This window comes from Myxocyprinus asiaticus, chromosome 11 (assembly GCF_019703515.2).
Source record: "Myxocyprinus asiaticus isolate MX2 ecotype Aquarium Trade chromosome 11, UBuf_Myxa_2, whole genome shotgun sequence".
Lineage (NCBI taxonomy): Eukaryota > Metazoa > Chordata > Actinopteri > Cypriniformes > Catostomidae > Myxocyprinus > Myxocyprinus asiaticus.
The window spans coordinates 50,706,796-50,722,981 of record NC_059354.1 but is presented as its reverse complement, the minus strand read 5'-3'; the positions used below and the strand labels follow the sequence as shown (position 1 = coordinate 50,722,981).

Below are 16,186 nucleotides of genomic sequence, written 5' to 3'. Positions count from 1 at the left end.
TCGGTATCATTTCTTCCCCCAAAAAGTATTTGGACACTTTAAAGGAATGTTCCGGGTTCAATCCAATTTAAGCATAGATGACAGCATTTGTGGTATAATGAGCAAACTATGAAGTCCTTATCAGCGTTTCATTAGGTGCAAAACATCTCGAGATAGAGCAGCTGTAAAGTGTCATGATCAATGGAAATAAAGTGAGATTCCCAAGATAAAGACATGGATTATAGCAGACACGTTCATGGGCAAATAGACTTGTGTTGTTTGAAGAGTAGTGATTACTCAGTAGTTAAGATAAGTTCACCATGACACACCCAACATACAAACAGCTCATCTGTGAGACGGCCAAAGAGCAGTCGCATCTCCCTCAGTGCACAAATAATCCAACCACACACTAGGGTTGACTGATCGTGTACTCGGGACAGGGGGCGATGGAGCGAGTTCCGGTTTCATTTGCACTGACATTTCAATGCAACTCTATCACTGGAGATGGGAATCGTAAGGAATTTTACGATTCCTTAACGGTTCCATTAGTGATTCTTTCTTTGGAGGAAGAAATATTTTGAAATAAGAAATACTTCTTTTTTTTACTGCCCTCAGCAGTCTGATCTGTTGCCAAATATTGAGATCATTTCAGGTTTCAAAAAAGCACAAACAAAAACTTCTGTTCAGGAATCTGTGATTCAAAAGAACCGGCTCATAAGAGTCATTCGTTCGGGAATCGGACTACACTGGTCGCACTGTGTGTTTCACTGTAGATTCAAATGAACCGGCTCAGAAGAGTCATTCGTTCGGGAATCGGACTACACTGGTCGCACTGTGTGTTTCACTGTAGATTCAAATGAACCGGCTCAGAAGAGTCATTCATTCGGGAATCGGACTACACTGGTCACACTGTGTGTTTCACCGTAGATTCAAATGAACCGGCTCAGAAGAGTCATTCATTCGGGAAAGGGACTACACTGGTCACACTGTGTGTTTCACCGTAGATTCAAATGAACCGGCTCAGAAGAGTCATTCGTTCGGGAATCACACTACACTGGTCGCGCTGTGCGTTTCTCTGTATATTCAAAAGAACCGGCTCAAAAGAGTCATTCGTTCGGGAATCGGACTACACTGGTCGCACTGTGTGTTTCACTGTAGATTCAAATGAACCGGCTCAGAAGAGTCATTCGTTCGGGAATCACACTACACTGGTCGCGCTGTGCGTTTCTCTGTATATTCAAAAGAACCGGCTCAAAAGAGTCATTCGTTCGGGAATCGGACTACACTGGTCGCACTGTGTGTTTCACTGTAGATTCAAATGAATCGGCTCAAAAGAGTCATTCGTTCGGGAAAGGGACTACACTGGTCACACTGTGTGTTTCACCGTAGATTCAAATGAACCGGCTCAGAAGAGTCATTCATTCGGGAAAGGGACTACACTGGTCACACTGTGTGTTTCACCGTAGATTCAAATGAACCGGCTCAGAAGAGTCATTCGTTCGGGAATCACACTACACTGGTCGCGCTGTGCGTTTCTCTGTATATTCAAAAGAACCGGCTCAAAAGAGTCATTCGTTCGGGAATCGGACTACACTGGTCGCACTGTGTGTTTCACTGTAGATTCAAATGAATCGGCTCAAAAGAGTCATTCATTCGGGAAAGGGACTACACTGGTCACACTGTGTGTTTCACCGTAGATTCAAATGAACCGGCTCAGAAGAGTCATTCGTTCGGGAATCGGACTACACTGGTCGCACTGTGTGTTTCACCGTAGATTCAAATGAACCGGCTCAGAAGAGTCATTCGTTCGGGAATCACACTACACTGGTCGTGCTGTGCGTTTCTCTGTATATTCAAAAGAACCGGCTCAAAAGAGTCATTCGTTCGGGAATCGGACTACACTGGTCGCACTGTGTGTTTCACTGTAGATTCAAATGAATCGGCTCAAAAGAGTCATTCATTCGGGAAAGGGACTACACTGGTCACACTGTGTGTTTCACCGTAGATTCAAATGAACCGGCTCAGAAGAGTCATTCGTTCGGGAATCGGACTACACTGATCGCACTGTGTGTTTCACTGTATATTCAAAAGAACTGGCTCATAAGAGTCATTCGTTCGGGAATCGGACTACACTGGTCGCACTGTGTGTTTCACTGTATATTCAAAAGAACTGGCTCATAAGAGTCATTCGTTCGGGAATCGGACTACACTGGTCGCACTGTGTGTTTCACTGTATATTCAAAAGAACCAGCTCAGAAGAGTCATTCGTTCGGGAATCGGACTACACTGGTCGCACTGTGTGTTTCACTGTAGATTCAAAAGAACCGGCTCATGAGAGTCATTTGTTCGGGAAACGGACTACACTGATCGCGCTGTGTGTTTTGTGGTGAAGATTCAAAAGAACCAACTCATAAGAATCATTTGTTCGGGAAACAAACTACACAGGTCGTGCTGTGTTTCACTGTAGATTCAAAAGATTCAGCTCATAAGAGACATTTGTTTAGGAATCAGACTACACTGGTCACAAAAGTATGTTTCTTGTTATAGACTCAAAAGAATCAGCTCATAAGAGTCATTCATTCAGGAAACGGACAACGCTGTTCGCACTACATGTGTACTCGCGTACAGTCACAAAATTAAAAAAGAAATGCTGAAAACTCAAGCTATTATTGTGTTTTCATTATCAATCATTGCTGTCAGTTCTGAGTAGTGGAGTATTTTGTGCCCTTCACTTACAACGATCAGCCACAATATTAAAACCACTTGCCTAATATTGTGTATATTTTTGACACCATTTGGAGTAAATTCTAGAGACTGTTGTGTGTGAAAATCCCAGGACATCAGCAGTTACAGAAATACTCAAACCAGCCCGTCTGGCACCAACAATCATCCATGCGATTATCTAATCAGCCAATCGTGTGGCAGCTGTGCGGTGCATAAAATCATGCAGATACGGGTCAGGAGCTTCAGTTAATGTTCACATCAACCATCAGAATGGGGAAAAAATTTGATCTCAGTGATTTGGAGCGTGGCATGATTGTTGGTGCCAGATGGGCTGATCGGTGTATATTTTATATTATGCCATCAACTGACTTAATGAATTAGTGCATTGACTGATTGGTGGAAACATTCATTTACAAACAAGAAAAAATTAGCTGAACACATGTTAGATGTTGATATGATTGCGTTCAGTATCTGAGTAAGTGTGTATGTATCAGCACAAGACTTCATGTCTGCGGTCGTACTGTAACTAATGAATAATTGCACACATACGAGCTGCTGCTGTGGTTTGATTCCAAGTTATTTTGTATCAAAGGCCCATGACAAGGGGACATGTCAAAAGTACTTTCCAATGTTTGTCTTTCCTTTGGATTAGAGCACGTGTCCCTCAGGCTCAGCACATTAATGTTAAGAGCCAAAAGGAGCTTAATTTAAAACGAAATAACTTTTACGATGTCAAACGCGCAAACAGGACCTCTCTAACACCTTTGGCTTAATACATTCACACATAAATAATTCCACATACAGCAGATGCTTTCCAAGCAAACACAGTCGCCCTTTCAGTGCACAGTCGCAGACATAGAATTTACGGTTGGGTGTTCCCCTGGTCTGTTGGTCTGGGATGGGGGAGATTACCAATACCTGAACGGTCATAAATACATTGCTATTTAGATGTTTAATAGGAAAAACTCCAAAAAGATGTCTAATCCAATTTCAGTGGACACAAAACTGTTTTGTTTTGATTGCATTAACTGATAGAGCGTACTTGGCCAATTAACAGAATTGTATCAATATTAAATTCTATTTAATTGTCAATGGATAAAGAACATTTTCAGCTTGTACATATTTTGTAAAACATCTGCATCGGCATTGGTTATTGAAAACCCATTTTGGGCATCGCATTGGTTATTGAACAATTCATTTTGGGCATCAGCATTGGTTATTGAACAACTTATTTTGGGCATTGGTTATTGAACAACTCATTTTGGGCATCGGCATTGGTTATTGAACAACTCATTTTGGGCATTGGTTATTGAACATCTCATTTTGGGCATTGGTTACTGAACATCTCATTTTGGGCACTGGTTATTGAACAACTTATTTTGGGCATTGGTTACTGAACAACTTATTTTGGGCATTGGTTACTGAACATCTCATTCTGGGCAGTGGTTATTGAACATCTCATTTTGGGCAGTGGTTACGGAACATCTCATTTTGGGCATTGGTTATTGAACAACTCATTTTGGGCATCGGCATTGGTTATTGAACAACTCATTTTGGGCATCGGCATTGGTTATTGAACAACTCATTTTGGGCATCGGCATTGGTTATTGAACAACTCATTTTGGGCATTGGTTATTGAACAACTCATTTTGGGCATCGGCATTGGTTACTGAACAACTCATTTTGGGCATTGGTTATTGAACAACTCATTTTGGGCATCGGCATTGGTTATTGAACAACTCATTTTGGGCATCGGCATTGGTTATTGAACAACTCATTTTGGGCATCAGCATTGGTTATTGAACAACTCATTTTGGGCATCGGCATTGGTTATTGAACAACTCATTTTGGGCATTGGTTATTGAACAACTCAGTTTGGGCACTGGTTATTGAACAACTCAGTTTGGGCACTGGTTATTGAACAACTCATTTTGGGCATCGGCATTGCTTACTGAACAGCTCATCTTGGGCATCGGCATTGCTTACTGAACAGCTCATCTTGGGCATCGGCATTGGTTACTGAACAGCTCATCTTGGGCATCGGCATTGGTTACTGAACAGCTCATCTTGGGCATCGGCATTGGTTACTGAACAGCTCATCTTGGGCATCGGCATTGCTTACTGAACAGCTCATCTTGGGCATCGGCATTGCTTACTGAACAGCTCATCTTGGGCATCGGCATTGGTTACTGAACAGCTCATCTTGGGCATCGGCTACTGAACAGCTCATCTTGGGCATCGGCTACTGAACAGCTCATCTTGGGCATCGGTTACTGAACAGCTCATCTTGGGCATCGGCATCGGTTACTGAACAGCGCATCTTGGGCATCGGCATCGGTTACTGAACAGCTCATTTTGGGCACTGATTATTAAACAACTCATTTTGGTCGAAAGCCATCATTATTCAAATGTAAGCAAATTAGTGACACTGATCACGTTGACTCTTATTACAGACAATCAGATTTCTTTGCTTCCTTTGAAGCACACATGATAAAACATTTTCAGATTCATATACTTTAATCACTAAAAGTTTTTGCTGATAATATGATCTATAATGGTATTTTTGTGTGTTAAAATCTAAAATAAATGGAAGTGTTTTCAGACTTTTGGACCCCATTGTATTTGGTCTTGTGTGTTGAGCTTCTTATCCTTTAAAGTTTACCTCCCAAATAATCGTGTCAATTGCAAACGTTAAAATGAGTCATGCACTATAGTAAACATGTTTAGATGTCATAAGATAGCATTGTGTGAGGAACAGGGTGAAAAGTAAGTGTTTATGAACTGATAATCTGCCGTTTTACTCGTGATTTGTAAGCGAATAAAAGTAATTGTTGTTGTTGCGCCTCTAGTGTTCATTTCACCAGGAAACTGCTATGACACGTACTGTACAACGAGCCACGTAAAAATAAAAAATGTAAGTATAGTAACGTGATTCTACGAGATCAGGTTGTTATCGACCATTAATATCAAAATGGCAAAATACTGACTTAATTCATTGGCCAGGCCAATATATCGAGAAATAGTGCCGAATCTGAAATTTTATGTTTCTGTTTACATTTTTTCCAAATTCTTAATCTTTCGGTTTATGTCCAAGTTTAAATTTAAAAAAAAAAATAATAATTTCTATGTGATTACAGCATTCACATGCTCGTTGTACATCTTGAATGCTCATTTACAACAACATATTTTAAAAATCCCTTGAATAATTCTTGAGGGAGGAAGCAGGAATTTATTCACTTCCAGCAGGAAGCTGGTAACTGCACAAGTGGAGCTTCCGAGAGGGCAAAGGGTCTTTGCGGAGTGTGACACTGGCATTTGGTCACCAGGCCAGTTTAGAGGGGGGCTGCATGTTTTTGCAGCTGACCAGACCCCCCATTTTCACATGAAAGAACTGCGAACACACACACACACACACACACACACACACACACACAGTCTCTGGGTCTGCTCCATAAAGACTGTCCACCAACAACAATCACTTTCTATTCCTGGAGCTTCTCTGCCCGTCTAACCAGCCCTTTATCAAGCTCAGCCTCTCATGGCACTTCCTCTCGAAACAAAAGCTACGGAGAATCAGAAAGAGATGTTTCAAGAGCATGCTACATACTTCCCTTTTGATGTTTCATCAAATCATTCCACTTTATCCAAGCTAAATGGATTTACATTTCTTTTAAGAATATATAAACCATGATAAACATATTTCTACTTAGCATAAGGATGGATTTCAGCTTGTTTTGGGTTGCATGGCAAGTTCCATGCATTAACCACACGCTTCAATGCATGCATTCACCTTGAATGCACTTGTGTCCCTTCAGATGCCAGCAGTAAAACACAATGAGGGGAAATTTTAGAAGAATATTGTGTAGACCAAGAGCAAGAGCAGCATAAATTCCTTCACTTAAGGTCCAAATTCACACCAACTGCAATGTCATTTGTTAAATTTATAGCACCATAAAGATGCAACAAAGTCCTGATTAATGCCATTAGGTAAACACTACATTCAAAGTTTATCCAGGTACACCCAGAACATTTTAGGTGCATTCAGGTATTTAGGTGCATATTTTAAACTGACTGAACTGACAAACAAATAAATTGCTTGAGGCTATGGATGAATCTTATGAAACCTGTCAAGAACATGTTTGGGTGATATTTCAACCCACAATAAAAAGAACAAAATAAGACACTTTTCAAAAAGAAAATTAAGCCAATTTTTGGGACTATTAAGCACATTTTTCTCCCTAATTATATCCCATTAATGCAATGTATTTTTCAATAATCTATGTTTTTTATTTTTTTTTTTACATATAAAGTGGTGTTTATACATCATGGTAATAACTGTTGTACTGCTTTTATTAAAAATAAATAAATAAATAAATAAATAAATAAAGCACTGCAATTGGGAAGCCCCTGAATAAAAAGCTAGATTTTCTTGGTAACACTTTACAATATGTGTCGTCAACTTGTTATATCATTAGTTTTATAGTTTAAAAACATTGTTAATAGTAAGAAATGGCATGATTTAAGAAAAGTAATTCTATATTTGATATTTTCACCCTTAGGAAATAAAGTAATTTTATTGTAAATAAATTACTGTACTAAAGTAATGATCATTTTAGAGGCGCAATGTGCTTATTTGTGATGAAAATAATATCAGAATGCAAAAAAATTAAATTAACCTAATAATTTGCTTTATTTTCCATTCATGTCCACTTGTGGAATAATAGTATCAACAGATAATAAGCAATTTTCAGTGCATTTTGAGCAAATGTTGTGTAAAATAAGTATTTTAAGTTCAGCTATTTAGTTTTGTAAACTTTTTTTGGGGGGGGGGGGGTCATTGGTCTCCCTGCTCTTTAGTTATATAAAAAAATAAAAATAATAATAATAATAATAATAATAATAATAATAATGTAAAGCAAGGATGTAACCAAATGGGGAGGGGGTGACAGATGTCAAAGTTTAAGGAACTACTATATATATATATATATATATATATATATATATATATATATATATATATATATATTTAAAAAAAATAATAATAATAATAAATAAATAAATAAATATATTTGCCGTACCTGGAATTGTTTGAAAACAGCAGAAATGCGCGTGATGTGCAAGCTGAGACATCGCGACGCGCATCTCGCGCGGTAAACGCTCCCGCTGAAGAACTCGTCCGGTTTCCTCGCGTCCGCGCGCGCGGCGGTCCATATCACTGTAATAATCCATATACTGAATACAAACGCGCGCCTCAGAGCCATCGTGAAGCGTCAGCGCGACTCCTCTGCTGTCAGTGATCTGCTGCAGCTGCAACTCAACAAAGTTTCGCGCTGCAGTGGGAGGAGTCAGCGCGCGCGGCCCCGCCCCTCAAGAGACGCAGGTAGGTGCGCGCGGCCGCCAGGAGGCGGGAATGAAGTTGAGGGAAAAGGGAATATCCTTTCAACTTGTTGTCATGTACTCTAGAAAATATTTCTCAGTGTAAGTTTATTTTATTGAAAGTCGAGTCTTGACTGGAGTTATTTCCACCATTGTTACGCAGGGGGGGGGAACATACTGTTAGTTGAACACAAGTTTATGGATTTACAGCAGAGATGATTTAGCAGAGACGGGCCACTTCTATTAAACTGAACGGGAGACATTGGAACACTCAACGGCTGTAGACTATAAGTCCCGCCTTACATTTAAACGAGCCAATCACCTTTTAGATGCAGACATCGCCTGTCAATCAACTCTTGAATGCGCATGCGCATTAGCTATACAGCCGATAAAATTGCGGTTTTTAGCGAAATCGTCGGTAAAGGAGCACAATTTATGATACCAGTGTTTTCAGATTTTACTGCTGATTTAAAATATGTCATTTGATAGAAATCTTGACCAACTGTTAAGGAGATTTTGGTCTTTTCCCATTTAAGTAGACAGGAGCTGCACTGGCATGACTGGAAATCTCCTGAGAGCGTTCCAAAGATGGCCAACAGTGGACTGACTTGATAGAGACACTTTGTTTACAATCAAATAAAAAACGCAAAACAATTCGTGAAGCAAAAAATATGTTAAAGATAACATTGAAAAAATACCAAACCATTCAGGCCAACAGAAACTCCAATTTGACAACAAATACAAAAAAGGACATGACAACTTGCCCCAACTCTTCTAGATGGACTCTTGAGAAGAGGAAAATTATCCTCTTCTGAGAACACAGTTCAACCTGGATACTGGAATTTAGTTGGAGGATAGAATTCACAGACATTTCCAAATTTAAGACAGCTTGTGTGTTTGAAACCAACATACAGTACAAAACAACAAGCAATCGTGTAATGAACTCCTTAAACTCTAGTGCATTTTTTGGCTGCCGCCTCCAATTTTTCACTCCAAAGTGTAAAGATATAAGCATGTAATTCTGGTTTTGTTTGCTCTGTCTCCATGCAAAAAGGTCCTATTTCATTTCACTAGATGGCAGCAAGTACTAGGAAAAATCTATATTTTTTTCTCTTTCAACTTTAGAGCTGGGCATTGATACAGATTTCCCGATTCGATTCCGATTCACATGGGTATATGTCAGTTATAATGTCCACTTTGCTTGCGTATAAAATAAATTATATCCCAGATAATGCTGTTAATTGTACGGGGAACCTTCTAACTTGGAACATTACAAAAATATTAATTTTACGAACTTTTCGTAAAATTTTACATTTTTCATAATTTTGGACACATTTTAGCTTTATAAAAATTAACAAATCCATGTATTCCATCATTAAATAAGATATTATACATTTTGTTACATGTTTATTGTTTACACTCATAATTTGTACTATTAAAAAGTATATACATTGATATGTAGAACACATATTAAATCAGTACTGTCTCTTTAAGACTACGGAATCAGAGGACGCACGTGGTTTCTTTAGCGCCTCCATGTGCGATGAGAATTAAATGTTTCTATTTTTGTTGTTTAGGATCAGCAACTGACTGTAAAGAACAGAAAGGATATTAAAATAGACATTATGACAAAAGGATTGCTGTTCTTTTAATTCTTTAAAATAAATCATATAAAATCAAATAAATTATTCATGAACTGGCCAAAGAATTTAAGGGAGCAGCGTTAAATTAGAAAGCATACATTTTAACATTAGATGTTACATTTAGATTTTAAATTCACTATTGTTTTATATAGAATTGCTCTATTGTCTATACAATATTTAACGCAATTACATCAGAAGTAACTGTAATTAAATTACTGAAAAATTAAGAGTAATCCCTTACTTTACTTTTTTCAATGAAAAAGTAATTTAATTACAGTAATTAATTACTTAGTAATGCATTAAACCCAACACTGATGATAACATATTTTGCTGATGATTTGTTTATCATGCCTTTCTGCTGGATTGCAAATAATTTTCTAGACATCTGAGACATAACATTGGATTATTCACCCAAACAAGCTCACAGACAAGTAAACAATGGCTCATTTGAAAGAAAACAACCTACGGTAAGAGCTGATATAGAGTTTGTGGCTATTTGGGGCTTACAGAAGCAGTGATCGGAGCAGACATGAGACATTTGTCTTTCTTGTCTTACAGAAATCATATTTCACTTTGTGATTCTTTTGATAAACATTCAAACTGAGGTGTCACAACAACAAAATAAAATGTACAGTCACTTTCATGAGAACGAAGGCTTTCATTTGATATATGACATGTCTATTTAAATGCTATGTGAAAAACTTGTATACTCATACTCTTATTTCTACATCGTCACCTCAAGGTGGCGCTCATTAGTGATGTAAAGTTTTTAAGGCTTTGTTTTGTTATTATTTTTAATGTTAATGCAAAAGTGATGGAGTTCTATGAAAATATTCTAAGCTTTCAAATGTTACCACATATGAGTGACTTGTGTATCAAGGGGATTTTTACAGTTTAGGCGTAAACCTATCACGCGCTTCTGAGGGCGAGTTCATATGACTTAACATTTTATAACTTTGAGATAGGTCTCTTGTGACATCTTCGCCATGTGACAACTAGCCCCAGTCTTCCCTATTCCTCAAATAAAGAAAACCAAGCCAGCTAACATGATGTTTTAACATTCTTGCATGCAAACTAGATGATACTAACCCAAGAAGCCGGTTCCATAGATCTGCAGTGAGATTATCAGACCATGTTAGTAGACAAGGAGGGTGTTTGTAAAACCATTCTCTATGAGCAATAATCACACTTCAGATTTTAGTGGAAACTTCCCATGTGAGCTTCAGATGTAGCAAGTATTTAAACATGTCCAGCATTAGCTTTATCAGCCATGTGTAAATGCAGCGTGGCAAAAAAATGACCATAAGCCTAATTAAAATGTAACAACAACGATCATGCAACACTGGCGTCTTCCCAGATCTTGATAGCTCCTAAGACTGGAGATAACAAACAAAGACCTCACAGCCATTAACAAAAGTGCCCACATATAGTTGAGAAAGTTCCCAGAAGGGTTTATAAAATGTTATGACTTCACTTTCTCACTGTTCGTGAAGCAAAAGCTCTTGCCCACCGTAATAACGGCAGCAGCATTCTCATCTAATGAGTTTTTATGGGGTTTTTATGCCTCCTAAACAGTGCAGGACAGAAACTGGGACTCATACTCAGCAGATCTGGCCTAGCGTACCACTTCGCCCTGGGCCAGTCAGTGTTTGTGCCAAATATTGCAGCTCGTACCTCTTTAATGAAAGCAGTGAGGCTCATACAGTCTGAGGCCTTATCTTATACAGGCGAACCAGCAGCCAAGAACTGCTAGAAGAATTCATACAGCCAATTTTCCACAGACAGGGCTATATTGACCACACACACAGGGTCAAAAATTAACATTTGTCACACCTGCCAGTGATGAGTGAATTGAGAAAATAATTATTTATATTTTGCATCATTATGTTGGCTGTTATTCTACAAACTTGGTGTAGGGTTTTTTTCAAAATCCTGATTTTTCTGACACTAACTCCTCCCAGAGTTTTCAAGCTACAGCCACCAAAATTGGTACAGACCTTCGGACTGTTCTGGAATAGTTTGTTATGTCTTTTCTTACTAGTCGGACTTACTGTTTTGACACAGCGCATGATCAAATATCTGAAGAATTGGGCCAATTTTCAAATGGGCCAACGGAATGCTTGTTAATTCAAACGTAAACAAACCCACAGAAGGCCTTTGATCTGCTTTATGTTGCTCTTTTTAAAATGTTAAAACTAGTTTAAACTTTCAAGCAAGGCTTTGTCAAGCCAACATCAAAGTTTATTTTGACAAACTTAACCCTATATTTTTTATAAGAAGTACACAGTGAGGGTGCAAGTATAGTTACTGCGATTTATTCCATACTACTGGATATGATGCAGTTCCTAATAAAGTTACCAACCAAATGGCGAGTTGACTCACCAAAGCCAATTTTGTGAAGCCTGGCCGCACACACATCTGGTCATGTTCTGCCATTTCTGCTAATGTTTTTCTCTGTACCATGTGTGGTCAACAATCTGTGCTCATTTCATATTTGCTATGGCCTGTGTGACCAGAAAGGCCATATTTGGCTCTGTTTGTAGCCCAACGCACGACAGATCCCCGGCTGCTCTTAAAACCCTTGAAACGTGGATATCTGCATACCTTAAACACTTCTGTAATAGCTTAATTTGTTGGCTTATTGCATCCATGTGTTGTTGAAGGGTGTTGCATGATCTCCAATCATGCATTTTACTACATCTTCAAAACTATATCCAGCACACTGGTCTTTCTGAATAACATGTACTTAGGGGCCGTTCAGACCTAAAAAAACTGAACTGAACACGGGTGTCTAGGGACGCATTTTTAAAGTTTCCATTCTATTTAACCTAACATGAAATCTAAGAAAGACGCTGAAAAACAGCAGTATGCGGGCATCATTCAAAGTCGTCCATCTAGCGCATGTTTACATTAAATACAGTGCAAATGAGGGGGGCCTGGGTAGCTCAGCAAGAACTGACACTGACTACCACCCCTGGAGTTCGCGAGTTCAAATCCAGGGCGTGCTGAGTGACTCCAGCCAGGTCTCCTTAGCAACCAAATAGGCCTGGTTGCTAGGGAGGGTAGAGACACATGGGGTAACCTCCTCGTGGTTGCTATAATGTGATTCTCGCTCTCAGTGGGGCGCGTGGTGAGTTGTGCGTGGATGGCGGAGAATAGCGTGAAGCCTCCACATGCGCTACGTCTCCATGATAACGCGCTCAACAAGCCACGTGATAAGATGCGCGGATTGACGGTCTCAGACGCGGAGGCAACTGAGATTCGTCCTCCGCCACCTGGATTGAGGCAAGTCACTACGCCACCACGAGGACTTAGAGCGCATTGGGAATTGGGCATTCCAAATTGGGGAGAAAAAGGGAGAAAAAAGAAAAAAAAAAACAGTGCAAATGGAAAAACTTTTCCACACTTTTGTTGTGAACAGCCCCTTACTGTTGTATCCTGCTTTCAAAACACAACAAATACATTGAATTGAAAATGTTTCTTTTCAGGTTTTACAATCTAATATTACAGAAAAAAAAAAAAAAGATACACTGCAAAGAAAAAAAAAGAAACTTTTAAATTCAAGTCAAGCTCACTTGTGGCATAATATTGATTATTTCAATTCGTCCCTCCTTTTGTTTAAAAAAAGCACAAATGTGTGTTCCAGTGAGTCACTTACAATGGAAGTCAATGGGGTCAATCTGTAAACATTAAAATACTCACTGTTTCAAAAGTATAGACACAAGACATAAACAATATGTGTGTTTACATGATTTTACTGTGATAAAATCACTTACTAACCGCATCTGTGTAAAGTTATAGACAATTTTAAAGCTTCGTTGCCATGACGACATAACGCCGTAAACACTGTAATCCCTGCAAAAACTACATTTTTTACAACTTTTAACAAGTTCAACCAGTTTTAACAGAAGAATTAATGTAAGTGCTTTTATAAAATTATAAGCTTCACATTTCTGTCTTTAAACCCTCCAAAAATTGACCCCATTGACTTCCATTGTAAGTGTCTCACTGGAACACAGATTTGTGCTTTTTTAAAGAAAAGGAGGAACGAGTCAAAATTTATTTTTGTGGTAATCATTATTATGCCACAAATGCTGTCGACTGAGCTCAACTTGCGTTGAACCCGAAATATTCCTTTAATTCTAAATAAAAATATTCCAGATAATATTTAGTTTGAATTTCTTTTGACTTTAGTGCAATATAAAATATGGAACGTTTCGCCGTCCTAGCCCCCCCTCTGGGTTGATTTGGCGACCCCCTTAATGTGACCCCTTATGCATTACACGTTCTGCGTACCCCGCTTTTGTGCCACTGCAATTTTTAAGACAGTTGTCGTTAAAAGAACTCATCATGTTGCTTAGATTTTTTTTCACTTACTTCAGCAATTCCTTTTCATAGCCATGATGGCTGAGAATGCTGTCTGCCAACACTGAACAGTTAACGTGAGTGGCACAGCCAAGTAAAGATGTTTATTTGGGCAGAGGTGGAACTCTGGCTCCTCACACGGTCTGTTCAGAGTAGGATGACCCTGGATCTTGCCTGGCAACTATTGTTTACATCTGTACACATGAAAACACTCATTCTCTGTGAACAAAGGTGTCAGTGTTATAATTTTATTATGACACAGAGATATTTAGGTCTATCACTATAATCAGTCGACTTCAGCACCTCTTGTTGCATTATACGCCAATGGTGTGAGTCCAAAAATGGGGGAAAACACTTTTTTGTGTTGTTTTTCCAATGTTGGAGTGCCTATAACTCTAGAAGTGTTAAAGATATCTTAATATCTTTATAGATTCTGTTTCAGAACAAACTTTCCTTCGTTTGTATTCATTTTAACGGCTCTATATGGTTAAATCCCAGAGAAATGGAGCTCTCAATGTGGCTTTATTCATAAATTGTTCAGTTTTATCCATTTTCAATGGCTGAAAACGAAATGTGGGTCACATGAGTTAGTTTTTCCTGTCTAACAAAACAAAGGTCTGAAGTACAAATAATGTTGAAGATAGAAATGGACCTTTATATTCACATAAAAACAATAATAACAAAATCTTGATTTGCTAAAAAAAAAACACTATTATTAAGAATAAGCACCAAATGTGACTCTTCAGTTAGTGCAAAACCTATATTTCAGAGATGTAATTGAATCCACTTTTTTTATTTCTATAGTTTTGCTCCAAAATTATTGGCAAAAAAATAATTTTGACCCCACCTTTACAAAATAATGGATTATTGATCCATGGCATTTAATATTTTCACTTTCACATTCATTTATGTTTATATTTCACCAGAAAAATGTTAACACAGCAATAATAATAATAATAAATATAGCTGCAAGCAGCAATTGTTGGGGTTCAAGCCTTTTAAGAACTTTCAAAGTATGCAAAAAAAGTATGTATTTGTATATGTACTTTGTAAGTTGTTGAATTTGCAAACTGGTGTTAAATATGACTCTGATGTCTTGTGTTCAACAATCATGAAACAGGATAATTGTTAAGGTGGTAATTTTTTTTTTACTTTCTAACCGTTATAAAGCCACAAAGCACCCAATCTCCAAAAAGGTTTTAGGAATTATAGGCTTTTGGATACACTTGGTCAAACCCACATGATAAATGCTCTAAATAACTAAATAAATAACTAAAGTTCAACTTTTCTTTGATAATTATTGACCTAGGGAGTCCTAGATGTAGTTCACAATAACAGGTAACATTGGATAATATACAATAATTTACACACCTAATTTATACAGCCATTTTGCTGAAAATTGATTGGCTGCTGGCGGCCATGTTTTTTTATTTGTCCAACTGATATTGTAGGATATATTAGCCTTTGGCCCCTACAAGATGCATACCAATTTTCAACTTGATCATACGGTTGCAGAGTTATGAGCGTTATTTTGTTGTAGCGCCCCCTGTAGGCGAAATTTTTAACGACTTTGCGTGCATCCTCAGAATGTCCTGTTGTCTATGTGTCTCAAGTTTCATAACATTTGGGCTTTTCATTAGGTAGATATTGGTCAATACGTACAAAATGGATAACGCCTGACCAATTTGTTGGCTTATATCTTCGTAACGCTTCGACGAATCAAATTTCCTTTGGTAACCTTTTGTCAGGAGGGGTCATAGTAGACACACCCCAATTTTCGTGCGAATCGGACATACGGCCTAGGAGGAGTTCGAAAAAGTATGTTGTTCAACAGACGGTTTAGGAGTTATGGGCCATAAACATGATCACTATAGCGCCATGATCACTATAATATTATTAGGGCAGAATAATAATACAAATAAAAATCCTTACAATTACAATAGGGTTTCAGCCCTTCGGGCTTGAACCCCTAATAATTTTCTTACTGCGTAGCATATTTTTGTCTTATTTTCTGGCAAAAATATCAAAGCATTCTTAAAACAAGAAAAAATGACTTAAGAAGCATATAATGGCACAAGATATTAAGTCTTGTTTTCAGA

General features: G+C 38.2%; 1 protein-coding gene across 1 annotated transcript in view; it reads right to left on the bottom strand.

Moving 5' to 3' along the window:
* Window positions 1–8,020, bottom strand: part of LOC127448248 (anosmin-1-like) — a 109,119-nt gene extending 101,099 nt beyond the window's left edge. Inside the window, exon 1 of the mRNA XM_051710643.1 lies at window positions 7,782–8,020. Coding sequence (XP_051566603.1) covers window positions 7,782–7,964 — 183 coding nt within the window. The 5' untranslated portion in view covers window positions 7,965–8,020. The remainder of the gene's footprint in view (window positions 1–7,781) is intronic.
* Between the last annotated feature and the right edge of the window lie 8,166 nt (window positions 8,021–16,186).